Source organism: Sardina pilchardus, chromosome 22, assembly GCF_963854185.1.
Source record: "Sardina pilchardus chromosome 22, fSarPil1.1, whole genome shotgun sequence".
In the NCBI taxonomy this organism is placed as follows: domain Eukaryota; kingdom Metazoa; phylum Chordata; class Actinopteri; order Clupeiformes; family Clupeidae; genus Sardina; species Sardina pilchardus.
The window spans coordinates 22,414,492-22,441,741 of NC_085015.1; the positions used below are offsets into that span (position 1 = coordinate 22,414,492).

The 27,250-nt window shown below is 43.9% G+C and overlaps 3 protein-coding genes across 5 annotated transcripts; 2 read left to right on the top strand and 1 right to left on the bottom strand.

Moving 5' to 3' along the window:
- Positions 1-319: 319 nt before the first annotated feature.
- atpaf2 (ATP synthase mitochondrial F1 complex assembly factor 2) lies at positions 320-3,529 on the top strand. The gene is made up of 8 exons (XM_062526626.1): positions 320-816; positions 984-1,028; positions 1,192-1,340; positions 1,441-1,538; positions 1,778-1,858; positions 2,035-2,147; positions 2,351-2,466; positions 2,783-3,529. Exons 1-8 carry the CDS (start codon positions 681-683, stop codon positions 2,918-2,920), a joined length of 876 nt encoding a protein of 291 aa, XP_062382610.1. The 5' UTR covers positions 320-680; the 3' UTR covers positions 2,921-3,529.
- Positions 3,530-3,707: 178 nt separating this feature from the next.
- tom1l2 (target of myb1 like 2 membrane trafficking protein) lies at positions 3,708-20,879 on the top strand. 2 transcript variants are annotated; one of them, XM_062526624.1, is made up of 15 exons: positions 3,708-3,889; positions 4,834-4,918; positions 5,148-5,226; positions 5,389-5,538; positions 6,219-6,353; positions 6,743-6,934; positions 7,337-7,453; positions 7,887-8,020; positions 8,668-8,716; positions 10,862-11,039; positions 11,592-11,703; positions 12,540-12,621; positions 14,938-14,997; positions 16,605-16,641; positions 16,936-20,879. In XM_062526624.1, exons 1-15 carry the CDS (start codon positions 3,838-3,840, stop codon positions 17,106-17,108), a joined length of 1,635 nt encoding a protein of 544 aa, XP_062382608.1. In that variant the 5' UTR covers positions 3,708-3,837; the 3' UTR covers positions 17,109-20,879. The 2 variants fall into 2 exon arrangements, with proteins under 2 accessions (XP_062382608.1, XP_062382609.1); XM_062526625.1 differs by lacking the exon at positions 14,938-14,997.
- foxl3 (forkhead box L3) lies at positions 17,546-27,144 on the bottom strand. Of its 2 annotated transcripts, XR_009936915.1 has the most exons (4): positions 26,890-27,144; positions 26,371-26,539; positions 25,590-26,083; positions 17,546-17,663 (listed from the first exon to the last, which is right to left on the bottom strand). XR_009936915.1 is itself a non-coding variant. In XM_062526627.1 (3 exons), exons 1-3 carry the CDS (start codon positions 26,994-26,996, stop codon positions 25,688-25,690), a joined length of 672 nt encoding a protein of 223 aa, XP_062382611.1. In that variant the 5' UTR covers positions 26,997-27,144; the 3' UTR covers positions 24,336-25,687. The 2 variants fall into 2 exon arrangements, 1 of the variants encoding a protein (XP_062382611.1); XM_062526627.1 differs by lacking the exon at positions 17,546-17,663 and having other exon boundaries at positions 24,336-26,083.
- Between the last annotated feature and the right edge of the window lie 106 nt (positions 27,145-27,250).

The window sequence follows — 27,250 nt, forward strand, 5'->3', positions numbered from 1 at the left end:
TTTAAGCATGTTGAACAATTTTCATCAGTGTCTTTTACACCTCAGCAATTCATAATTTATAAGATTATAATATAAATATAAATATAATTTGTACTCTAGTGATTTGGTTTGAATTAATTTCATTAATTATTTTAATTGATTAAATTGAAGACATATAATATACACATCATCAAGTAATTGTGTAATTTATTGAAATATCATGTACATTAAACACAACCTGAAATAAACTCCCCTGCTAAAAATGCCAAATGTTGTCATGGTCCTAGATACTACAGTTCCCATGTTCAAGCTAATACCATATAAACCTTTTCACATCCGGAAGGTCACACGCATGGTGTCTCGGAGGTGACTGTTGTGGAGAAAATACATTGAATGGAATACTGTTGTCAGGTCTCTTCTTTCTGTATTTAAATTAAGTAATTGGTGTTTTGTGCTTTAGTGTGAGTGCTACCTCAGTACAGAAATGTTTCATTTGGCTCTCCGGTAGTTTCTGGTCAGTAACTTGACCAGCTAAATAAGCATAAACTGGCTAGCTAAGGCTAGCTTCAGTGGTTACTGCAAGGGCAATTGAAAGCAAAGGCTAGCGTCGGGTACATATTGCAAGTTAGCTGCAGCATTTGCTTTTTTAATTCATTCTCTTAACACGTGTTTTGGAAACCGGCTGCCTATACATTTGCATTATGCTGCGAAGTCTTGTGGCATTGCATTGTCGGATCGGCCAAACGGTTCTCTCCCATCAGCGACATCATGTTCAGCCACATCAGAATCTGATCCATCACCTGCACAACGCTAGATGTTATGGCATGGCAACAACAGGTAATGTACATGACATGTCAACAGAATACCCGGTTGAAAGGTGGAGAATGCACGCCATATTTTAAACATACGGAGAGGAGAGCTGTAGAGCAATGCAAAGACGTCGTGATGTCACTGTGTTCTGTGCACTTTCACGCACTCTTTCATATTCTTGAACCCATCCACAGAGCGGAGGAAATTCTACGAAGATGTCTCTATCTCACAAGGCGAAGGTAAAATTACATTTATGCTTAACATCGCATCACATTGGTTCACATCACATTGGTTCATGTTCAGTAAGCAGTCAACAGTGAAGTCATGCAATGACAGCATCCATGCATTGCACAGATAGATGTCACTCTGACTCAGTATTTTCTTTGCATTGGTCCTGGTCAGGAGGAATGTATGAGATAAATCTAGACCGCCGAAAGCTGAAAACCCCAGGAGGCAAACTCTTCACTGTACCAAATGAAGCCCTAGCAATAGCTGTGGCGACAGAGTGGGATGCTCAAAAGGACACCCTTAAGTTCTACACTATGCACATGGTGAGACTGGTCTATACTGGCACGTGTGTATGATCTGTGGTCGTCATTCTTTTATGGTTCTTCTCTGCTGCATGCCTCACTGTTAGTGCTGTCTTTCTAGTCCACTCTGTGCAACACAGCCTTGGACAACCCCACCCAACGTGACAAAGAGCAGATGATTGCATCCGCCCTCAAGTACCTGGAGACAGATACTATATGGTAAATTCAGATGCAATTATGATTCTTTTGTTTCAAGGAATCTAGTTTGAACTAGACACAGTGTGTACGGAATATTTTACATTCCTTGTGCAGCTAACTAATCTTGTATAGTAAAAACAATATTACATTCCTTCTGAGTACACAGTTCAATCCTGTGTTGGTATAACCTCAGAAAGGGGATGTATAATGTTACTTGTCTTGGAAGATGCATGAGGTTGGTATCTGTTGTTGTCATTAAGTTACAGAGTTGATGAACCTCCAGCCCTGGTTGAGCTACAGAACAATGAATGGGACCCAGTGTTGGAGTGGATTGAGAAACGGTAAACCCTTCGTGTGTCTTGTTTGTCTTGCTTGTTGCCTTTGACTTACTGTAAATGTAAACATATGTCACATGATTTTGTCACATTTGATCACATACCTTGTCTGATCAAGAATAATATAAATTGCCTGGTGGTAGCCACAAATAATAAATATCAAATTGTGTTTTATCATTTAGTTATAATGTGGTTATTGGTTCGTCATCAAATATATTGGGTCCAGAAATCCCTGAAGAGACGAAGGAGACTTTTCGTCAGCATCTAAACTCATACAACTTTTGGGCTTTGACAGGTTGGTTCAGCATGCTCTCTCAATGAACTGCTTTGACATTAATATGCCATATGGGGGCGCTATAATGCCTTTGTTTTCAGTTTATGTGCACACCCCCTGAATTTGTGTAATTTCAACCATGTTATAAATGTATAATAACTGTGTGTACTCTGACTGTCAAAAATAAATGATAAAGGTAAACAATGCTTTTATGTTGCTTTTAGGACTAGAATATGTGATCACCCAGCTGAAGTCTGTAATCCTGTCCTTTGGGATGGTTGACCGCTATTTGACAGTGGAGCAGGCAGTGCTTCTGTCGCGCTTAGAAGAGGAGTATCAGGTATTCTTTGATTCCCTGATTCCTCTGCTCTGTGCTGAAGGATCAAAAGTCAAGTTGATGTTATGCGTCCTAAACTACGGTGTACAAGGCAGTTCATCTTGAATGTATTCACTTATTTCTGACTTATGCTGAATACACAGTTTCATTTATTGACTTTTTTTTTTATAGTTCTGCCATCCACTGTAGTTGAAAGAATAACACCTGTCAATGGCATATTACATTTTCAATACCTTTGAATGAAAGCAAATAGGTCAACATTGGACTTCCAAGTATTCCTGTACTGTTGGATGCACTCACAGTTCCCTCTGCTCCACAGATCCAGCGGTGGGGCAATGTGGAGTGGGCGCATGATTATGACATGTATGAGCTGCGAGCGCGCACGGCGGCCGGTGCGCTGTTTGTCCAGTTGGCTTCTGAGAGCTCCACGGTCAAACGCAAAATCCTACAGGACTGACCTGCGCTTTGCTGTGGGTGGAACCACATACTGGACTGTAACAGAAAAAAATGTAAATAAAGTGATATGGTTTCAAAAGTGAAATAGTATTTCATTTGTTCCACATTCTTGGAACTAGTTGAGGAATGTTTTTTTGTCATTACAGTATTTTTGTGAAATTGAGGATTTAAAAAATGTATAATCATGTTTTGGATCATATCACAGTGGCAGGACATTTACAGTTTACAGTAATAATATAGTCTTCTCTGGCTACAGTGGTTTGTTTACTGAAAACAACTGCATGGGGCAACCTTTTGGGCAGTGTTGTTGTTGATTAAAGTCATCTAGTTCTAGATCTATAATATCAATGGAACGTGCCAGAACCACAGTATCTAGCAAAGATCATAGAGCGCTCTATGATCTTTGGTATCTAGGAACGTTGCCCAGCAACATTGCTGAAAAAGTTGACTTGTTGACTTGATCATCAACTTAACTTGTCATCTTTACTCCAGGGTTTAGAATGTTAATTTAGAGTCCCAGACAATTTGTATTTGAGAGGGCATTAAAGTGAGTTCAGCATTTGTGTAAAGAGGTGTGTCAAAGATAAAATGAAATAAACTGGTTGCTTATCAGAGATGATAACACACCCGGAGTCATATGTCCAAGGGAGAAAGTGTAGACAAGCTGTACATAAAATATCCCTTACCAGTCACTTCGTCTCAGGAGGCCACATACACATTGTTTTTTTTTTTGTTTGTTTGGGGGGGGGGGGGGGGGGGCATTAGCATTAGTAATGTTACCCACTGGAGTTAGTCGTGATTGACGTGAAAATAGCCTAATCACGGCGAAATTCACACAATTCTATCCAATGAAATTCTGACAGAGGCGTGGCCCTACTGTTTTCTTCATTCTGGACCGTGAGTTGGTTTGTTGTCAAGATGGAGTTCTTACTGGGAAACCCATATAGCACTCCGGTGGGGCAGTGTATTGGTATGTTTTTGTCAATTATCAATTTAATTAAATAACCTTAGAATTGCACAGTGTTACTTAACCAATATGCTTTGTTGCTGTCTGAAGGTTCAGCACTTAATTAGCTTGTTGAGCTGCCCTGGCACCCTTAAATGACACTAGCTTAGCCTGCTAGCTGGTTAGCAATCCAGCTATGTCTATTTAACGTTAACATTATGTTTCTGTCGTCAGTGAGGCTGTGTAATTTAGGCTCCTTGCATTGTCAAGATAGATTTTGAAATAAACAAATGTTGTTGTTGGCATATAAGCAACTCAGTAATTTAGTTAAGATAGACGAAGACCCAATGGAAAACCAACCACCAAGCCAAATAGCTCGCTAGCTTGCCAACGATAAATATTTGCCAGCTCATGTTTGCCTGCTAACATTAGCAATGGGCTAATATCAGTTAACGTTTACACACTTATATGAGGAAAAGCTTGGTTTGATGATGTTGTGTATCTGAAATGTGTAAAGATCGAGTAGGCTGGTGTTCAATGGCAGTGCGGGAGACATACGTTTTCTCAGCTGTTACGTCGACCATACATCGCCAGCCAATGTGAAGTGTTCATCAATGCATAATGCTAACAAGTTGTTGCGAATGATCTTTACCTGGATTTTTTCATATAGCAGCTATATATTTTACAGCCAGTTTTAAACCCTATGATTCACACAACATCTTGATTGGCATGACTATACAGGAATGTTAATTTCGTACATGATGCTCATGTGGCTATAAAGATGTGTTCACACGCTGCGATTACTTTACAAGTTGCTTTAATACTTTGTACCTGGTGCCAACGCTGGCAAAGGTATTTTATCTCGCCACCACCTTGAACGAAAGGTTGTGCAAAGATTGCGCAAATGACTCATGCAAGAAACACTAGCAGTACTAAAAGGGACGAACTGCGTTTTCTTTGCATCACAGAGAAAGCCACCGATGGCTCTCTTCAGAGTGAGGATTGGTCACTGAACATGGAAATATGTGACATCATCAATGAAACAGAGGACGGGTGAGTGATGACCAAAGATGTGAACCATAAATGAATAATATGATGGACGTACTTTTCCTATATAATCAGAATGTCATATTTGTCTGAGTTTAATTTGTTTTGATGGATTGGATTGTAAAAAAACAAAGAATAACTGTCCTTCTCAAAGTCTTCTAGCTACACGATGAAGATTTTATAGATGCAATCTAGATAACCTTGTCGGTCTTATGTCTTCATAATGGTTTTGCAGCCCAAAGGATGCTATAAGAGCTGTTAAAAAGAGGCTGAATGGGAATAGAAACTACAAAGAAGTGATGCTGACCTTAACGGTACGTGCAGAATGTTAGAATACAAAGAGTAGCTAAATGTTTGTAACCCAAGTGATATTTCTCTAAAATGAAATTTTATTTTCCTAGCATAGGGGCTCATAATAACAGGCCCCCAAAGCCTTTGCCTTTTCTTATTGTCTTATTTTCTTTTATTCCCTGCAGGTCCTTGAGACATGTGTCAAAAACTGTGGCTTTCGTTTCCATGCCCTTGTCACAACACGTGACTTCATTGATGGCGTCCTTGTGAAAATCATTTCGCCCAAAAACAACCCTCCCACCATCGTGCAAGACAAAGTGCTCGCCCTCATCCAGGTACTCCATCCTCCATACATCTGCTTACAAGGTATAGATTTACAGTCCGCAGCCTGTTGGCCTATCAGAGAGCCACGCCGATGGAAACTATAGGTTGGGACTCTGAGGCATTCTGGGTCAGTGAGCGAGAGGAAAGGAGTGGAAAGGAAGCAGTGAGAGCAGCGTCCTTTTTTTTTTTGGACGGGCCGCTTGTTTGTCACCTGAGGCCCCCGTAGCCTAGGGGACAGCCAGCGAGCGAGCGAGCGAGCGCCCGCGCGTTCTGAGCCGGTCTGCACCACCGCGGCCGAGGTGCGAGCTCGGGTTACCTGCTGCCGCTCGGCTTACCTGGCGCTCTGGCTCAGGTGCCCTCTAATCTGCTGAATCTGATGCCTGATGTTTAGAGAGTCACTCAAGGACTTTACATGAGACTTCACTGATATTGCTTGTCTGGGCTCCTCGGTTGCTTTTACTGCAAACATGGAAGGCGCCATGATCACAGTGTTGGCTATTGCACTTCTTTTGTGCCGTGCATGTAATGTAGGGCCCTCTGAGGGCTTTGTGAAAAGATGCCTTGTAAATGCTATGTAATCACATGGTGATGTGACCTTTTGTAGCGTGACATTTGGTCTTTTGGTCGATAGTTGGAAGAGCTGGTAGCCACTCTGTCGTTGCTAATTTCGTTGCCCGTCCTGTGCCCCCAGGCTTGGGCAGATGCGTTCAGGAGTAGTCCCGACCTGACAGGCGTGGTCCACGTCTACGAGGAGCTGAAGAGGAAAGGCATCGAGTTCCCCATGTCCGAGCTGGAGTCCCTGTCTCCCATCCACACGCCACAGCGGGTAGGGCCCCGCATGAATCATCACAGACTCGTATTAAAACTGGCTGCTGTCATGACATTGTTCAGACTTGCATAATGTTGGATATAAATGATATTTCAGAAATGCGTTTCTGAGTCATTCAGAAATGCGGTAGTATATCTCACCAATGACTTCTCTAAGTAGCCATTTTTTTGACATCTTGACATCTTTGAATGATTTTGCATGCATTCTCTTGAAAAAATGATTGTTTTTTTTTTTTTAACAAAATGTTTGCTCAAACATGTACTGGTGCCATTTTTGCTGACATGCTGCAAAGTTGTAATGAGTTTTGGTGGCGAAACAGCCCAGAAGTGGCGGAATAACTCTTGCGCTTGTGCCGCTCTCCCTCATTTGTCCCGTCCTTCAAAAAGCTACAAACTGCACCTGAGGGGGACCAATTACTGCAGAAGTACAGCACCCCGCCGCAGCCCAAGCCTCAGCCGCTCGGCGGCCCCGCACCGCCCTTCACCGCCCCGCCCTTCACCGCCCCGCCGCCGGTGCACACCGCCCCGCAGATCCCCAACATGCACGTGGCCGGACCCATCACCCCCAACCCCGAACAGGTACAGTCACCTCACCTGGACGACCTCCGTGCGGAGGATGGATGAGATCATGTCCGATTTTTTGTTTTTCTTTTTATAGCTTTCCTTTCATTTGTGTAATACCACATTTTTGCATTGGAATAATTCTGTGAATAGTAATCTTTCTAATGAAGAGTAATGTGATGCCATCATCTTGTGTTGCTGCATTCTGAAACCCGTTATTAAATGCTGGGCTCGGCCTGTAATGGAAAAGGACTTGCGCTGGCTGTTGAGTGATGAGATGAGAAGGAGGTGGCATTAAAAATTGATTTTGCCATTTGTTCTGTTAGAGTGTCGCACACATACTCTACATGTCGCACTTTGTCTTCAACTGTGGCCCGTCCACCCCCGTCCACCCCCGTTCACCCCCACCCTCCCCTGTAGATTTGTCGGCTGCGCAGCGAGTTGGACATTGTACGTGGGAACATTAAGGTGATGTCAGAGATGCTGACTGAGATGGTGCCAGGACAGGAAGACCCATCTGATCATGAGCTGCTTCAGGTGACCCTCCCATTGCACACGGCTTGAGAACATGTCAGCCTTTTTGTTGCTGACATCTTATCTACAATAGCATCTGATCAGTTAGATCCAACATGGTTGCTACATCCCAAATGAAACTTGGCTTCAATTCATCTGATACATGCTTTAGTATAGTGAAGATTAAGAACTATTGTCTGATAAGAATGCTGTCTGCATTTCCCTACTTTATCCACTAGAGGGAATAGTTACATTGTAGGTCCAAGCCAGTGATGATGCACTAGCCAGTCAAACAGTCATTGCTGTATAATAAAAACAGTAATAACAACCAGAATAGCAGCATTAATAACACAGTTGTTAATTAGTGTGTGTGTGCGTGTGTGCGTGTGTGCGTGTGTGCGTGTGTGTGTGGATTTGTGATTTATTTCTTAAAGCCTGTGTCTGTGTGTGCATGTAGGAGCTGAACCGCACATGCAGGGCCATGCAACAGAGGATCGTGGAGCTCATCTCACGCGTGTCCAACGAGGAGGTGACCGAAGAGCTGCTGCACGTCAACGACGACCTCAACAACATCTTCCTCAGATACGAAAGGTAGCTGACCTGCCCTGCCTTGCCCTGCCCAGCCTTGCCACGCTGACAAGAGCAAGCACACAGACATGTAGACACAGACAAGGGCATTGACTTTGTGCTTGGTCATTTCCGTGGCAACATGTATTCCATATTGTGTCACTGGAGGCCTGCTGTTAGCTGTGTTTGAGTTAAGTGGAGTGCAGTGAAGAGGTTCTCCATCCAGAACAGCCTGTAGTGACAGTGACCCACTATAATTGTATATGCCCTCTCTCAAAAATACTTTTTGGATCAACAAAAATCAGCTTCTAGTATAGGAGCACACTTTATGTGATCTGGATCGTAATATTTGATGTTTATGATTCTGTTGATGTCTCTGATATATTTTATTTTTTATTATTATTATTTTTATCATTATTATTACCCGTAATTTCCCGACTATTAGCCGCGGCTTATACATTGATTTTGCAAAATGTCTTCAGCTATGAGGTTAATACAAGGGAACAGTTAATATGGTGTTAATATGGTTTTGTGTCTTTTAACTTGCATAAAACACTGTCCTGCGGCTTATACACAATGCGGCTTATATGCGGGAAATTACTGTATTATTATTAATAATAATAATAATCTGTGTAATTGCAACTGATGCACTGTTACGTCTTCTGTCTTAGATATGAGAGGTTCAGGTCAGGCCGAACTGCCCAGGGAATCAACAACGGAGTAAGTGGAAGCTTCACCAGCACCTGTAGTTTCTTTTAAGTCTCATCATATAGCCACTCTGGCCACACTCACGTTATATCTGTAGTCTGTCCACTCGTGGTCATTCCAGTCAGTTCATGCATGGGCTTTAGGGAGCAGCATCCAGTGCCATGGCTGTTTGGTTGCGGTCAAGCCTCCGTTGCCCCCCCATCACGTCATTGTAGCGTCCTGTCATGAGTGTTGCTTTGTGGGCTTCTGAATGTCAGCAGTACTGTGAAGTTAATTCCCCGGCCTGCTCCCACACAGGTTCCATGAAGGCATGCTGTAAATATTCATAGTGTTTGTTTTTTTGTTTTTCCCTTTTGTTTCCTGTGTGTTCTGGTTTGTTTTCATTATGTCTTTTTTTCCCCTTTTACTTTCCCCTTTCTTGTCATTTGATTTGTTGCCAGCTGAGGGAGGCAAGTATGAGAGCCAATGGTAGTCGTGTAACGCTTTGACACGAGCAGAGTGTCAGGGCAATGTTGAAACATGGCCGACCGGCGTATGGACACCCCACCCGGGCCACCCCCCAAGTTCCATACCGCATGTTTTGACCTTGAACCACCCTCCCCACCACCCACCTCCCCCATTGTGTTTGGCTATGAGATAGGATGGTGCTTGTTCATGACTCCTCCACCTCCCCATCCCTCCTCTGTCTGACCCCCAGTACCCCCGAATGCGTTCATGCTGCTTGGGATCCTTACCACCCACCCCCACTCCCCCTCTCCCCCTTCATGTTGCCTGCATCCCTTTGTTAAATCGCTCTTTATCTTCATACATCCACCCATCCTCCACAAAACCAAATGTGTAGCAGCCAACTGGGCTCGTTTCACCCCAGCCATGTCATGTGTCTGAAACACACGTGGGCTGTGAGCCACTCTGTTGGTGAGTCGAGTTTAAGAATAGCTCTTGAATGAGTGAATGGAAACACCGGACACGGCAGGCATGAGTGTGAAGGGAGCCGTCTCAAGTTCAGGGCCGGGTTTCCCAGATTCGTTAATAAGCTCCTAAGTGCTAAGAACTTCTTAGGAGCGTTCTTGGAACGTTCTTAGAGGGCTCCTAAGAAGTTCTTAGCCGTTCAGAGCTTCTTAACGAATCTGAGAAACCCGGCCCAGACCCGTGTGAGCGAATGCGCTCCGCTCCAGTCAGTCCAGTCTGCTCGCACATTTGGTCGGAGTTGGTCTCGTCTCGTCCGCTCTCACATTTGGCCCAGTGGTATCCACTTGGTCCAGTGTAACAGTGGACACCATCCCTGAGTACGTGCATCGAGTCCAGAGCTACACCACAGATGGACATTTCTCGACATTTAAGAAATGCATAGCATTTTTGTCTGTGTATGTACAGTATGTGAGTGTCTGTGCGTGTGTGTTTTAGTGGCCAGGAAAATGACCGGGCCCCCCTTTTTTCCATGTATAGGCTTTTTGTTTTTCTACATCCACATCCACATTCTATAATGGGCTGAAAGTATAGGCTGCTGTATATGCTGTGAACACACAGATAGTCTAACCACTAAAGGCCTGCAGCCTGCAGTCTTTGGCTGGAGAGTTTATTTTGTCCCCAGCCGACAAGGACAAAACAAAACAAAACAAAAAGCATGGCACAGCAGACCAAAGCTCATTTTAAAAAATGTCCTTTTGCTGCTTCACTGCCATCCAGACGATGATGAAATATTTTTTTTTCCTGAGTGAAGTGACATTTAGCCACATCTTTTTATAGTTGTAATGAATTATGCTTTATGTCAGATGTTTTGGTTGACAATTCATTAGTTCTTGTTTATAGAACTCTTTTGCTTTTTATTATTTTGGTGTTTTTTAAACTCTCCTCACCCCACTCCCACACACACACAAAACACCAAAAGGAAAAACAAGTGCTAATTAGCTAAGTTTTTGTTGTGTCATCTTCCCATTTGTTTTTAGAGCTTTATTATCGTAATTGGATGAAAGGTAAATCGGATATCCTGATTACAAGTCCCTTCCCGTGTGTTTCGTCCACTGTTACACAACACCAGGAGTGACCACACCAACCTAATATCAGAGATTTCCACCCAGTACCCTGCCAGCTTTGTGCTGCCATTCCTAAAAGCAGGTCCTGTGTGCACACCCCCCCTCCTCCCCGCTCCCACCCCAGGTTCTGAGTGAGGCCACGGAGGATAATCTGATAGACCTGGGCCCTGGCTCCCCTGCTGTGGTCACTCCCATGGTCAACGCTACGCCGCCCTCCAGCCTGCCTGCCAGCCTGCCCGCCTCTGTGGCCCCTGCCCGCTCCGCCTCCCCGGCCTCCCTCGCTTCCAAACTGGCCGTGCTAGGTGAGTACACACACACACACACACACACACACACACACACACACACACACACACACACACACACACACCACCCCACCCAAACAATTTAAACAAGCACTTTGGCTAAACCCCTGTTGTTTTTAAATGTGCTCTACAATTAAAGCGACTGAGCTGAATATGTTTGAGTACTGGATGACAAGGCACAAGGTCGTGTCAAGTGTTGGTGATAGTTTGGCCCCGTCCCACTGAGTTGCAAAACGTTTGACATCAAGGAAGTCTGGATATGATTCAGGGTGGGAAGTATAGACTGTGTATAGCATTTAGCATTAGAATTTGAACAGAATACTTTATGCAGACGTGTTTTGTGGTGTGCCAGCAAAACACCATGTGTGTTGAAAGAATCATGATGGATTTGTGTGAATACATCAATCACCTGGCATCAAGGACCTTCAGCTGGCTCATTCTCCCCCTCTCTCTCTCTCTCTCTCTCTCTCTCTCTCTCTCTCTCTCTCTCTCTCTCTCTCTCTCTCTCTCTCTCTCTCTCTCCTCTCTCTCCTCTCTCTCCTCTCTCAGATGTGGGCGGGGACAGTGTGACTGGCACACTCAGTGCCCTCAGCCAGCCGCAGGACGACTTTGACATGTTTGCCCAGACCAGGACTGGCACGGCGCCCGAACAGCGCAACAAGTGAGAACTCTCCATTTTCCCCATTCCCTTGCAAACGCTTGTTAAAGTCCGACGTTTATTTGTCACGTACACCATCACATACAGTACGGCATGCAGTGAAAAGCTTAGTTTAGTGCTTTGACATCTTCCGAGTTGTGGTGTCCAGTTAGCTTAAACGTTTGTCGGTAAATCAGAACACAATGGTCATATGCCACAAGATTACCCTGTCATTGTAATAACTGTAGTAGGAGAAGCACAGACTGCCACTTTTCCAGGAGCAAGCTAGCATGTTCCTTGGCTGTCCCCCACATTTTGAGTGACATAAGCCAGTCCAGCTCGCCACATTTACTTGATACTATGTAATATAACACCACACCCCATAGTTTCAGTTGTCTTCTTGATCTTGTTATTGTATCCTAACCCTATCTAGTAATTAGACTGTGTGTAAAAACAATGAAGATCACTTTTTTAGCCAGTAGGTGGCGCAGATGCGCACGTCTCTCCAGCTTCGCCCAGCCAGCCTTCTGACTCGCTGGTGATGTCTCCAGCTCCGTATCACACTTGACAACTCCTTGTTGAACAACTAGCGCTAGCCAGCGCGTTCGGCTCATGTTTTCACTTTCGGCGGAGGAGCTCGTCCGTTTGAGGTGGCGAGGATGCTGGTGTATCCGAGCGTGGAGATTAAACAGGAGCCTCAGTAGCTGGAGACTCGCTGCGGCTCCCTCCCCTGCTAAATAATGCATTGTAGCCGGAGGCGCTGATGAGTGTCAGTGATGTTGGCTTTGTGTGTGTGTGTGTGTGTGTGTGTGTGTGTGCGCGCTGCGCTCTTTTAAACCGGATGTTGTTCTCCCCACCAGCCCGCCGCCGCCGTTTGAAGACCCTCAGGCCGTCGGCGAGCAGGCCCCCACTCTGGAGGTTAAGCAGCAGACGCATGCAGGGGTGAGTGCACTCACATATGGGGGGGGGGGGGACTCTTGTTTGGCCCTTTTTTTGTGGTAAAAGTGTATGAGTGTGAGGTTTAAGAGAGAGAGAGAGAGAGTGTGTGTGTGTGTGTGAGCACACAATATGTGAGTGCCTACCATGTGTGTGTGCTGTTCTGTGCTTTGGGCCTGTATTCAATCAGATGCACTGGGCTGCCATTGCACCGTAGCAGCCACGCCGTTAGCACTGTTAGCACCTGTAGCACTCTGCCCCGGTGATCAGCGTGCAGTGACTGAGGAGCTGAGCTGATTGGATCCATTTACGACAGCGTCCAATGGCAGGCTTGATTGAATGCAAGTGGCTGTTGCAGTTGGTTTAGACTGATCCTGGGACACGCATGCTCTGTTAGTTTCTGCTCCATCTCTGCTGCTGGGATGCTAATAGGCTGATAGCAGAACCTAGCAGAGATCAGTAGACAGCAAATGCTGTTTGTAGTAGAGCTTACCGGGCATGGAAATGGTGTCATATGAAAAGGGTAAATTCATTGCCCTGGCATGCAAACTGCCAGCAAGAAATTCTGTCAAAAATGGACTCCCTCTGTAATATCGTCACCCAAAACCTGTCGGTGGAAGGTACAGGTAAGCTGAAAAGGAAATACTGTAGCTCTGAACTGGCTCACTGTTGTTTATGAGCTGCATGACCAAAGTGCTGGGCTGTAGTGTTTTTGCCTGGTTCAGGTAGTCCTCAGGTAGAGCTTCAATGGCTAAAACATTACAGTTGAGTGATGCCTTGATCTAATACCTGCATGTCAGTGTTCACCTCAGAAGCGGCATGCCCCTCCCTCACCCCATCCCCTAAAGCATGATCAGGGGCCTGTACTACGAAGAGAGCTCAACCTACCCAGATGTAACCCAGGGTTACTTTGCTAAACCGGGGTTGACAAAACCTGGTTATCTTCATTGGTGCTAATCGGTACTACGACGCTGAGTAAGAAGTTGATTTGTTGAACTGGGGTTAACCTCATCGGAGTTGGTGCGCGTTCACATAAAATGGGCGGGTTGCAGCGCATATCACCACTTTTAATGATGACGCGATCACGCTATTTTACGCATAAGGAATGAGCAATGATTATAAAAAAGTTGCGAGGAATTAAAACCCACTTTACGATACATCAAATACGTCGGCAGCAAACAAAGCAAGACAAGGCTGTTGGCAACGTAGGCTATTGCAGATCGGATATATGAAAGTAAAGTTTTATTTCATGTTCCTTAAATAGCCTATGTGTTACGGAGGATTAATAGCTTGCGGAATGTCTGAAATGTGTTGAAATAAATACATTTTGAGTTCATAAGAGTCCTACAGATGCAACACAATTCATGCCATGTATATTAATAAATATTAATAAAGGATAATTGAATGTTTAGCCCCATTGACTGATTTAGTGTATGTAGGCTATCCTGTGAACATTTTAGATGCAACGGCAGTGCCGCTGGCAGCAGGTGAAAATGAAACTCAAGAACATTCAGAAGGTTTATAGGCCTAGTTATAGCTTGCATTAATATTTCTTAATTATGAAAATATGTTATATTGCCAATGCTTATAGCCTCCACTTTGCCTCGATCAGCTGACAAATGCAACGAATTCCCTCGGCTGAGAATGTATAGGCTATCTTTCGTAGAGAATATTATGGAGAAAGATTCTGGCGGTCTTAAAAAAAACTCTCGCCTTGCGAAGAGAGGCGCTTACAATTTGCGCTCCAATAATGTATCTTCCAAGTAGCCTACGTCGACATTGTGGGGTGTGATTAACCGCAAACCTCGGGTTAACCAAGATCATAACCTGCTCGGAGCAGGTTTGAGATGCAGCGTAAATTGCCATGGCAGCATACCTAGGTTAAAACCTATCCACCTTTCGTAGTACGGGTTAACCGGGAAGTTACGCCACACGTGATCAACTTACTCTCGAAGTTACCCAGCTAAGCCAGTAACCCCGCTTCGTAGTACAGGCCCCTGCAGGCTTTGTGTTTTCCTGTTTTTACTTTGGGTTTGGCTTGGGTTTGTGTTTCCAGAGTAAAGTCCACAAACATCTTTTCCACCATTCAGTTTTGGCATGAAGCACTGAAAAACATCCTTTTGAAGCTGTGTGTGTGTATGTGTGTGTGTGTGTGTATTTATCATGGATCATTACTTCCCTCAGTATCACAAATTTTATGTTTGAAATTGATTTGCGTTTTGTTTTTGTTTTTGTTGTGTTTTGTTTTTTGTTTTTGTTGTGTTGCCCCTTGTGTTGGGGGCTGTTGTTGTGTGGTGTCCTGGGCATGGCTGTGCTCCGCAGGGCCCCGCAGCACAGTCCTCTGTCATGGACGATATAGAGGAGTGGCTCTGTACCGACGTGGTGAGAATTCTTTCTGTTGATTTTTGTTTTCATCTTTTTTCTCCTGTTCGTAACACACATTTTCCATTTCCCTTTTCTTTCCGTTTTTAACCACTTAATTCACAAAGCTCCCCCCCAATGAACCTGGTTTTCCCCCATATCTTTCATTTTAACAGTCTCATTCAATCAGAGACTAGGTCTGTCCCTTACTAACTGATGGGTGGGTAATTAGTTTGGTGGATGGTTCTTTAAAAATGGTCTCCTGTTCCAGTTTTTCAGCAGCATGACAAACGGCTCTCACGTATGGCTTTTTTTCCTCCTTGTAGATCACAGCTAGCCCAAGGTTTCCCTTGGACTTGCAAGCATTGGTGAATAGCCTCAGTCTTGTGTTTCCATTAGGAGTTGTAATATCAGGAACTTCAGCAAAACAGAGAGCATTAACACTAACAGCCAAGCTACACTAGGAGCACCACTGAAGTGTTCTGTTCATGGAGTTCAGAAATAGGTTTAGAAGACTGATCTCATTATTTGCTTTTGAAGGTACACTCCACGATCACGTCTGGTGTAGCCAGCTCCATTAATTACAGAGGAGGGCAACCAAAAAGGTGTCCTTGTTTTTTTACTGAAGTTTTGATTCATCATGTCTGTTGCTAGGCAACTTAGCTTCCAATCTATTTCAGTTTTTGTGTTTTTATTGTTAATCTTTATAAAGTTTCTAGTTCAGCCCTGATCCAGCCCTGCCTCACTTCAGGACCTGATGGGGGGGGGGGGGGGGCTGTGAGGCTCATAGCCTCAGCCAGGCCTCAGAAATGGAAACACAAAACAGTCTGAGGCTACCCACTGTGGAGAGGTGCCAGTAGACTAGTGCTATCGCTAAGATAAGGTAGCAAGTGCTGCCGAAATCATTATATAACTCTTTTTTTTTTTCTTGGCCAACAAATAGAATCTGTAGTCTTAGAATTTTACTGCTGTAAAAATAGTGGTTTTCTTTATGGACATACTCTTACTGCTGCTTTCTCTAATCTAGAATAGTGCAAATAATCCTGACACAGAACTCTTGTTTTCTGCTCTTAGAACCTAACATGATCTTGCCAAATAGTTAGACAAGGAAGCATTTCAATTCTTACTGAGCCAATATGTACACAAGCAACCTGGGGAGAAGAGAAAGGAGCCTTTGAAGACTGAAGAAGCAAACTTGCTAGAGTGCATAATCCTTTCTAAACTTATTATGGCCTTCATTTCTGCATGACTTTGAAGCAATCTTGGCAAGTTCTCAGACTGAATTTCAATAGTGTCGTGTTGGTAAGAAGATGGGCATAGGCACACTGTGCAAATCTACGTTGATGGGAACTAGCAGTCTCCACTTAATTGTGTCTATTGAATGTAGGTATCTGATAGGAGTCACAATTGGCTAAGTGGGAGTTTGGAGTGTGGGTGGTGTAATTGGGATCTCATGTTTTTTTCCCCTCTGAGATGGTATCTTCTGTGTTTGGACATCTGATGAGATTCATATTGCCGTGCTGCAGTGTTGTGTGTGCGTGCGTGCGTGCGTGCATGTGTGTGTGTGTGCTTGTGGTGTGTGTGTGTTTGTAATATTATCATTTCTCCCCAATTTTGCTTGTCTGAAGCGAGGAGACGAAGCTGAGGAGGGAGTGACCAGTGAAGGTAATTATTTAGCAGCTTTTCTTTTTGGTTGAACTGAAAGTGAATCTGGGCTTAACAAAGGCTTTCTGTAGTTAATAGTTATGACTAACATCAGTCTATCAGTATCTAATGTCATAAGATTGTGCACCTCTTGGAATCTAAACTGGTAATGAGATTGTTTACATAGACATAGAAAGGACTCACTTGAAAGAAATACAGTGACAATTCTTTGTGGGTTTTTGAACACGTGCATTTGTAACGTTGTGGTATTGATCTGTAATCTTCTGCTCCACCAACCCATCTCCATCTCTGCAGAGTTCGACAAGTTTCTGGAGGAGCGAGCCAAGGCGGCAGAGATGGTGCCCACCTTACCATCGCCCCCTAGTGGCGACCTCCCGCCGGTGGCGACGGCGGCGGCTGCCAGCTCCACCCCAAGTGCCGGCAAGAAGGCCGAGCGGCCTGCCGTGGACGCCCTGTTTACCATGTAGACGCCCCTGACCCCCACCCACCCAATCCCCTCCGCCGCAACTCTGCACACCCGGTCAACTCCGTGGCAGGTCTCGCGCCAACATAACACCGCACCGCACCTCAACCCTGACCACCCCCCGCCCTCCACCCCAGAGGCCTCCACCCTCTCGCTGACCCCACTCTACCCCACTCTCCACTCTCCACTCTCCACTCTCCACAAGATGGCCGTCCCTGCTGCTGCGTCCACTCACACTACCGGCCACTGGGACTACTTTTGGCTACTTTTACGATGAAGGGAACCCATAGACATTTTCATACCTCCGTTTTATTTTTGTTTTATTCATACACACTTTCAGAGACAGCTCAATTGATTCCTCATCAATTGATACCTAAAAGAAATGGAATACAAACGGAACAAGGCTGTACATGATGTTGATGATGTTACATACCTTCTTGTGGCAGAACACTTTTTAGTTTCCATTTGTCCTTGAAGCAATATTTGACTTGAACAAATTCCTCCGCGTACATCAAAGATGACATTACTCGGCTTATTTCAAATCTGCAGTGGCACGTTTCTGAAAAGGGAAGTAGATCAGTGTCATCATAAGAGTTGAACCCACCATGCCATCATTGGATTAAGTAATCTTAAGTAGTGCACAGAATCTCTATTTTCAATGCTGTTTATAGAAAACAAAAGTCATATTTCAGCATCTGTTATCCAAACACAGCTAGGTTAGTAAGCTCACCCAACACGAGACTGTAGCCAACACTAGATGGTGGCTACAGTTATTTGTGTAACATTATTTTGTTGGAGTTTGATTAACCAAATGGTGGTCACCTGTAATTCCAGCTGCATTTTGCGCTCATCTACCACTGCGTTTTAAAAGGGAAATGGCTTTTTGCGCCGATATTCTGTGGAATATTGCTTCAAGGTACACTTGACCGAGGCTATCATACAGTCTATTGTATGTCTTCTGAAATGGGAAGTGGTTTCAACCGCCAGCTGCCCACGTCAGTCACACCTTGCATGCCTCCGCGGCTCAATCAGTCAGTATATTCTCAATCCCCCACAGTGACCTGGGTGGTGTTGTTATATATTATGAGGTTTACGTTTCGGGGTTGTAGTACGTCTCTAAACTCCCCGGTTGAGTTTCTCCCTTTTCGTAGTGCATTTTCGTCACCAGTTTTGTGATCTCCGTAAAAACCCCATTCTAGTTATAGCTTCATAAGAAAACTGGTTGCTGTGTTGGTCTATGGTTTGCCGATATTTCCTTTTAAAAAACGTTTGTAGAAAAACCTTCTCCGTTTTTGATTCTCACCCTTTCAGCTGTTTTGAATAGGATTAATGGTGGTGTTGGTATCTGTAGTTGGAACTAGGGGGAAAAAAGGTGTCATTCTGTCGTCTGACAAAATAAGGGAATGCCATTGTTGGAGCAAAGGGAGATAACGGTGTTTTTCTGTTCCCCTCTTTTTATACAAAGGCAGAGAGAGCGAATCTCTTTAGATGCTGTGGAACTTCTCCATGTGATTGTTTTACCTCACAGAGACGGGTATAACACGAAGGAACAAGAGGAGAGGAAGAGGGATGTGTATGTGCGTGTGCGTTGCCCTTGGTAACCCCTCCCACATGCCGCAATTTGTACATACAGGATATTTAAGGTAGCAGGCTGTTTAACGGCACGCAAGTCATCTATGAGCTAATCCATGCACAATAATTTTTGAGTTGTATAACATAGGGAAAAACATGATCAGTATACTTTAATGGGAACCTTACCAGCGATGTTGACTGGTACAAATGCGGTGCACTGAGACGATTCTATTTATTGAAATGCCACAAGAGTGCTGGAACAATGGAATATAGTGTTTGCTAGCAATTTAGTGCTGAGAAGCCACTAAAATCCTGAAAGTTGGAATGGTGTACAGGTTGTAATTGAACTTGAACTCCCACATCTGTATACTGTAAAATACGTCAAATACATTTGGAAGGTCCTTGAGGCGAGGACCTGCCGTTCCCACAGGTACCTCGGGCTAGTCACCCTTCTGAATGCCCATGTGCAGTGAGTGGAGCCCTACAGAACAAATGGACCAAACCATGGAACTATGGAACATAGTTGGCTGTTTGAATGTTTCAAAAGACCAATTGGTGTGGTATTATTTCCAGATACTCTACACTTTAAATCCAGTTGAGTTGCTGCTTATCAATCTCGTCTGATCTGTCTGATTTGCCACGTTTGATTGAGGAAGAATCCCGTAGGAAAACTTTTTCTATCGAGGCCACGTGTTTGGCTGCTTTGGTTTGTTTGAAATGGTTCACACAACACCGTGGATGTCCAACACATGTCCCTTTTATTGTGGCTGATTTCTACTCGTCAGACTCCGGACGCACTTCAGGCAGATTCATTGGTATATTAACTGTTGAGATTTATTGTTTCCAGTCATTCATTCATTCATAACTCGTTCTTGGTATATTCTGACACTAAATTGATTTCTTTTAGATGCACAATCAGGGTTGGCTACGACCCTTGCTGGAAGGTGCATATTGCTCAGTGTTTGACCATATTACTGCACTTTTTTGCTGTTAGCTGGATTACTTTAAAAGCAGGAAACTCTAAACAACTCACACTTATGTTGTTCCCATTAGAAGGAAACAATTGGTTGGGATACTGTAAAATCTTTTAATTTGAGAATGTAGAAATAATTTATTGCATTTTACTTATTGTTATTATGGAGTGTCTTATGGTATGTATGTGGGATGTGTTTGTCAACTGTAAAGAATATTTTAAGTCTGTGTGTGCGTGTATGCAAGCAATGTTATCTGCATCATTTTCTTTTTGCTGGACCCAGTCACTACAAATTTCAATATGAAAATTCCTGAGCTTTTGTAAACTGTATATGTGGGCAGTTGGTTTGTCATGTTTCTTTTTTTCTTCCCCCCCCACCTTTGCCACCATTTTGGTTAAATAAGGCAATTCGTCCAGGTTGTCAGTGCTGGCTTTTTACCTGACATGATCATCAAAAGCAAAATCCCATGGCATTTAGGTCCACCCGAGGCCATGTACCGCATTTGTTTGGCCGGTCAGAACTCGGAAATTGCGTTTGTCATTCCCCCTCGTCCTCGCCCGCTAGTCCTGTCCAGCTCTACCTGCCAGAGCCCCCCTTTTTTTTTGTACTCGCCAGGCAACAGCCATCTGGTTGAAGCAGAGAGAGCCTGCACATACACTCGAGCACAAGTGCTCCAGTAATGAACGGACACTGCTGCTGCTGCTGCTGCTGCTGCTGTTGTTGTTGTTGTGGGAGGGAGGGGTGGGGGGGGGTTAACTCGGACACACTAGAAATCTCAAGTACCTCATTGGACGGTGGGTCACTTTTGTACTTAATGCTGTATGGGGGCTCCAGCGCAGGCCTTGGCCGTTGTGAAGGGAGTGAGGTTAACGAGGACTCGGGGCCGCTGAAATGTCATGGCGTTAGACATCATGAAGGGATCCCTTTTGACTGTGACCGTGTTGCATGTGCCGGCCTCCACAGAGCTCCACCACATGTTGGACTGTGGCGAGAGCTGTGTTTGGTAACGCAGCCGTCACTGAAGCTGTGTGTGTGTCTGTGTGTGTGTGTGAGTGTGTGTGTGTATGTATGTGTGTATGTGTGTGAGGCGTGCTTGCGTGTGTATTTGTGTGTGTGTGTGTGTGTGTGTGCTCCCTTGCTGTTGCCTCAAGTTTCTTTCTCTCTCTCTCTCTCTCTGCCATTTGACTCATGCATGTGTTGAACTCCAATAAAACATTAGCAGATGCTGACCAGTGTGTTACCTCTTTCTTTCTGTTGAGACCGTGTTTGTGTTGGCGCCTGTCTGTCACTCGAATCTATTACTGTGCGCTAACGTCAGCTTCATAACGGGAACGTTCACAGACTTTTCCCCCTCGCTGTTCTCCTCAGGAAACTCCAAACGGACATTCAGATAAGCCATTTTGGAGTTGTCTCTCAGAACAAGTCGACCGGGCCCTTTCAGTACATCCGGTGATGGACATGAAATAGAAAAAAAAAAAAGAGACTAATTTCCCCGGAGCGCGGAGTAAATCTGAATACAGGGGACGCGAGAGTTGGCCGACACTTCACTATCAGCCCCGCGCCAGGCCGGTTTTACGGCGGCGCTCAGCCCGGCAGAAAACGTTTCCTCCCGGGGAAGGGCCCTGACAGGCGCGAGCAGGCGGCGTTAAGCAGAAAATGCCACTTCCCTCATCATTCCGGGCCTGTTTAAAAAGCTGCCACGCTTGTTTTCGTTTTGTTTTGTTTCCCCGGTCGTCCTAGGGGCGACGGGGCCCTTCACTCCTCATTGTCTCCCCAAGTCATTTTGTAAGAAGCCTGTCCCGGCTCTCCTGCCAGGCACAGCCACGCGGCCTAACAGCTACAAGAGAAAAGCTTAAATAAATGTGAAAAGTCTTATTTAGTTTAAACAAGACTCCAGTGCTGCTGAGTGACAACTGGTTACAAAGGCTGTAGCCATGGAGTTTACATTATGGCTATAACATAATGTTCATAACTATAATATTGTGACCAAAGTAGTAAATGTTCAAAACCCTCTGTGTGTTTATATTATGATGGTGCCATGTGATCAATCATGTAAACTAATGCATTCAGAGTAGCCTAAAGAGAGAGAGAGGGGGAAGGGAGGCATGATGGTGCCATTTGGGCAGAGGTAGAAGGTGGCACAGGTGTGAGTAAAGGAGCAACTGTCTGATCTAGTTAAAGTGTCATAGTGTTTTAGTTAGAATATTGTTTACATGACCACATGAGGTCATGTATGACCTCCCCCATGACATACGACATTAAGTAACAATACTATGTAGTAGCTGGTAGTTCAGCACTACCTTAGCTCAACTTATAAGAGCACTAATCAAGTGCTACAGTAGACAAAGGGCGGAGAGAAAAAAAGTGCGTAATTTCTCTGAAATAATGACCAATCCCTACATCTGCTTTTTATCAATCGGTATAATTCCATGGTATTGTACAGCTTTCACAATTCACATACAGTAAGCGAAGACTCAAGAGAGAATTATTGTGCAAGGCAAATCAGTGTTTTCCTGGCAATTCTCTTCATTCACTGGACTGAGATCTCACCTCTGCACTCTCTTTCTGTGTCACTTATTTAACCATTTAGCATACCATCGTACAGTTTGGAACAAGTGATTATTTTGGATGTTGGACACAGTGATACTTCTCATAGCAACCATGTTCTTCTGACGATGAACATGGTTAAAGAACATGAAGGAATTAGATACAGTGAGTGATACTACTGTGGGGGGGGGGGGGGGGGTGGGGGCACGTTATCCCCCTGAAAGTATATGATTACAGCCTTGACTGGTAGTGCTGCCCATATGAAAAATGTAGCAATGCATGGAACAATACTGCACCTATATAAACAAACACCGACTAGACAGAAAAAAATGATTTCACTAAAAACACAAATGTAAAATTCCAAGACTGTGTACCCCCAGTATAATACTATGCAGCGTTGCCTGGCTTGTTATTAGAACATCATCCCTATATGTGTTGTGAATGCCATTTCCCAGGTAATATACTGTATTTGCAGGTCTTTGGATGTCTCCACACTTCCCTGTGCTTCCCTGTAACAATCACACCTTAAGGAAGTGATGCTGCTTAATCAGAACCAGAGAAATTACATACCCCTCTCAATACGTAAACACACATAGAGTATTTAAAAAAGCAAATGTTTATCATTGGATTCATCTTGGTCATCACTCAGCAATTATGTTCCGGCAAGAATCCAATTACAAAGCACAAACATTTTTGGATCAAATTAGCACTTTGTGTTTACGATACGGGCTCTATTGGTGTTGCACACCACTGATTTCTCAATTTCCTTCCCTGACGCCGCAGCCGTAGCCGTAGCCGTAAGCCCCTAATCTCAGTCCCCGCGACTCCCAGACTCCATCTCCAGTCAACGCAGTCAGCTACAGCAAAATAGTATTCAGAGAGACGTAAACACAGCTCAGAGTTTTTACAGTAAATAAGGCTCAATCTAAGGGTTTTAAGCACATATATTTGTACACTCTCTCTCTCTCTCCCTCCACATACACACACACTCACACACACATTTATATGTGGACAAACACAGTATGAACCTCATACATTTGACACATACTGTATGTGTACATATGTAAAACCTGCTTAATAAAAAAAAAATGCTGCATTTTTCTTCAGTATGATCACCAGTGGACAGCTTTTAGTGTTCTGAGAAACAGAATGCCAGGCAGCACAATCGCGTGTGTGAGAAGCAGTCTGTGCCATGTGTCTGTTCGCTGGGCCTCTCCACCTGCCTCTCCGTCTCTCTCTCTCTCTCTCGTGTCCCAGTGCCTTTTTTTCCCTAGCCCAACCCAAGCCTTGGAGCACTTTATGCTAAGTTAATTTACCCAAATATATCCACGGCACAGCCCAGCACCTCGCCGACTCTGTTAATAGAAACCTGCTGATCCATAACAGCTGTGGTGCTAGACGTTCGCTGGGGGGCAGTGTGATATTAACAGTGATATCAATGATCGATCAGAGGATTTGCAAGCCGGCATAAGGCCGTTTAATTATAATTGCGTCTAGAGCGGCGTTGTCGTGGCAGCCAGGATTTGAATAAGGTCACATCTCCGGCTCACCTTGCAAGTGTAACACTATATTAAATGCCAATCATGTTAAGTGTGTTGAAAACCTCTCCTGATGTAGTCACACCATAATATAAAGGTTAAATTGTAAAATGGCCCTTCACAAGCACAAAAGCAAGGGATGATTGATACACCCAGAAAGGGAAATAAATGTTAACAGGAATCCGTTCTGTGAACTCCCGCCTTTATGAGGGGATTATATTTTAATGGAGTGTTTGCATCAAATTTGTAAGGTCTCAGTTCCAAGCAAACTGAAAAGGTCAATAAGATAGATTATAGGGACTTGGGAAAGGTTGGGCTGGATTGATTTGCAATATGTTAATTGTCACTGATTTGAACTGTTTGATGTGTGCAGTTTTTCAGATTTTTCCCAAGTGTTTTCCTAATATTTATCATCTGACAATTACAGTCACTAAAAAACGAAATCTTTCCCAGAAAATGAATCAGCTATTTTAGTCTTTTTGTATACTGAAACAGTGATCATTTATTTGCATTTTTTGATTGTTTTGACCATACATGCCACTCACAATTATCCTTAAACCAATTTTGTCTCATAACATTGGTCTTTGGTACATACAGTGCTTCAAACAATCGTTTATAATACAACAAAAACACGCTCACTTTACAAGTATTTACAAATATGATGCGGTAACTGAACATTCAGTTATATCAACTTTTCACCGCAGAGACACCCAATTCCACACCTAAATCATCTAGGAACAAGACCACAGTGTTGCCTATCTTTATGTTGGACATAACCTATTTAAATAAAAAAACACCGATATATAATGCGCAGCAGAACGGTTTGGCCTCTTCATAAGCTGTAAACATCATGGTGTTTGGAGATAAGCCTGGTGTAAACATAAACATGGTTCTTATCCAACTTTGTACACATTTTTGTTCCCTTCTCTGAAGTCATTACTGCGCTATCGGTGTTTTGTAATACAAGGTGGTTTTTTTTTAAAGGAACTGCAATAACACATCTCCAAGACTATGTCCAGATACTGAAACAATAAAAACACCACTGGAGATGCTACTCTGCCTGCTTTCAAATAAAGCTGGCTGTAGTGCATAGGCTGGCTGGTATGGAATCTATAGAGTGGCAGCAATCAACCAAATATTGTAGTGAAGCTGATTTTTTCAAGACTTTTTGTGTATATCCCATTTTGTGTATAAGGCCCACATTAATGTCCTCCTCACATAATCTTTTTTTTTATCATTGAGCATGTAAATTGATTTCCACTTTTCTGCAGTTTAGTAAGTTTTCTATGATAATATTTGTCACAAAATATTAAGGCTGAAATACATACATATTGCATGACCATGTGTATCTATCTTGTTTAAGAGCCAATAGATCCCTTCAACAACGTTGTGCTGTGTTCTGCAAGATAAACATGTAGAACTTTCTGGATAAAATAGAGCGTTGTCCTAATATTGGACACACAGTGATACTTCTCATAGCAACCATGTTCTTCTGACGATGAACATGGTTAAAGAACATGAAGGAGTTAGATACATTCGTAAATGAGATTAGATGCGTTTAGATAAACCAGTGCTGAGGGGAAAGGTACTCAGAGGAATGGTCAACTGTGCTCCAGCACTGATCTTTAACCACAAAGTGAAAGATTGCGGCTAAATACTACTGTTTTCTGATTACTTCTGTGGACTAATGACTGGTATAGATATGGTCAAGTGGCAGACCACCCACTCTACCCACACTAATAGCTTCCTTCAGCACAGCAAGGGGACATGAGGGGAATGTATACATTTTTTTGTTTTTGCAGGATATAGTCTCTATTATGTAAATTCTGTACATTTCTACAGTGTTTACCGTACCACAAGTCTGTGTGCTCCCACTTTGTTCTCAATTTGTTTCGGCAGGTCAGGCAGGAGGATCTGCTCGCTACAGAGATGATGAATATCCAGACATGGGGTCACAGGGTCCAGAAGTGTAGGTTGAGGTGCTGGGGCTCCAACAGCGCTATGGAGGGTCCGGCGGCGGCAGCAGCGCCACAGTGGTGGTGGGGTCTGAAGCCGGGGTGGGGGTCCGGGGTGGACAGGATGTAGTCGATGCTGAACTTGATCTCCGGCTCAGGCTTGCTCAGCGCCGCGTTGAGCTGACCCGATCGGTGGCAAGGGGCCGACGGGCAGAAGGGCTCCGAGTCCCGGGGACGCGGGGCGTCCGGCTCGCGAAAGCCCACCTTCAGGTTGCGGCGCCGCCGCCGACGGCGGAAGTTGCCGTTCTCGAAAAGGTCCAGCATGGACTCACAGCCCGAGGCAAACGTCCAGAAATTGCCCTTTCCCTTCTCGTTGCCTTCTGTGCGGGGCACCTGGTCAGTACAAAACAGAACATTTCACTCTGTTTTACATCAGTAATTGTATAGACCATTTGTCACACAGATTTTTTTTTAATTGAGCTGAAAGCCTGGCCAATTAAAGCTCCAGAAGTTCATACTTATTTGATAGTTCAGTGAAAAAATAATGTAAAGTAAAATTTTATAAATAAAAGGTGTGTTTTTTGTATGGATAAAAGCAGGTAACCTCACACACCAACCACACTAAAGACACATCACTCAGTAGAGGTTGAGGACTTGAAATAAGAATACGTTGCTCTTGCCTTGATGAAGCAGCTGTTGAGGGAGAGGTTGTGGCGGATAGAGTTCTGCCAGGCCCTCTGGTTGGACCTGTAGTAGGGGAACCGCTTCATGATGAACTCGTAGATCCCTGACAGGGTCACTCTGTTCTCCGGGCTCTGCTGGATAGCCATGGCTATAAGCGCTATGTAACTGCGGGAGAAAAGGAGCGGAGAATGTACAGGTGTCTTATTCCATATAGTGATATGCATTTATGATGATAATGATTAAAAATATATATGATATATGAATGTGGCAAAGATGGTTTAAAACCAAAAATATCTATGATGAGGATAATTAAAAAGATAAACAATAGTTATACTGTAAATGTGTTTACATCTTTAAAATATAAATACCAAACATGCTATATCCCTGTTAAATTATAGAAAGTGTAATAGAATACTGAAGGGGAAAAGCCTAAATTAGCCATTAAATAGAAACATAAAGACCAAACAGAAAGAGCATACTGCAACACAGCAAGCTGAAATGAAGAGAGAATTTACCTGTAGGCAGGTCTGCATATTTTTTTCTCCTCATCAGAGCTACATGGGGGGTAGCCATCTCCATCATAATTAAAACAATTATATGGATACTGTGAATTATCAAACATAATTCAGTTGCCAGAGCGACACCGTTGGGGGACTGTCTCCTTCAATTAGAATTCAGCAGGAAGAAAAAGTCGATTTGACAAACACCAGTGACGCCCTTGAGTTGAATAAGAACTCCTGCCAACCTCTCGCTGGAGAGGAATGAAGTCCACCTCCCGCAGCTGATCACTTGCTTTGGGAAACACCCCGTTTTCCTCACCGGTAGTTGGTTAAGCGCTGATAACGGGACAAAATGAGTTGGCCGGCTCCTGTGGAC

What these genes read in the sequence shown, in the direction of transcription:
- atpaf2 (XM_062526626.1), top strand. Translation starts at nt 681, where the DNA reads ATGCTGCGAAGTCTTGTGGCATTGCATTGTCGGATCGGCCAAACGGTT. An exon ending in TTGGAGTGGATTGAGAAACG is followed by an intron (nt 1,859 to 2,034) that starts GTAAACCCTTCG and finishes TTTATCATTTAG; the next exon opens with TTATAATGTGGTTATTGGTT. An exon ending in GCTTAGAAGAGGAGTATCAG is followed by an intron (nt 2,467 to 2,782) that starts GTATTCTTTGAT and finishes TCTGCTCCACAG; the next exon opens with ATCCAGCGGTGGGGCAATGT.
- tom1l2 (XM_062526624.1), top strand. Translation starts at nt 3,838, where the DNA reads ATGGAGTTCTTACTGGGAAACCCATATAGCACTCCGGTGGGGCAGTGT. An exon ending in CCATCCACACGCCACAGCGG is followed by an intron (nt 6,354 to 6,742) that starts GTAGGGCCCCGC and finishes TCCTTCAAAAAG; the next exon opens with CTACAAACTGCACCTGAGGG. An exon ending in GCGCCCGAACAGCGCAACAA is followed by an intron (nt 11,704 to 12,539) that starts GTGAGAACTCTC and finishes TCTCCCCACCAG; the next exon opens with CCCGCCGCCGCCGTTTGAAG.
- foxl3 (XM_062526627.1), bottom strand. Translation starts at nt 26,996, where the DNA reads ATGTTTGATAATTCACAGTATCCATATAATTGTTTTAATTATGATGGA. An exon ending in ATATGCAGACCTGCCTACAG is followed by an intron (nt 26,540 to 26,889) that starts GTAAATTCTCTC and finishes TTTCTCCCGCAG; the next exon opens with TTACATAGCGCTTATAGCCA. An exon ending in TCAACAGCTGCTTCATCAAG is followed by an intron (nt 26,084 to 26,370) that starts GCAAGAGCAACG and finishes TGTACTGACCAG; the next exon opens with GTGCCCCGCACAGAAGGCAA.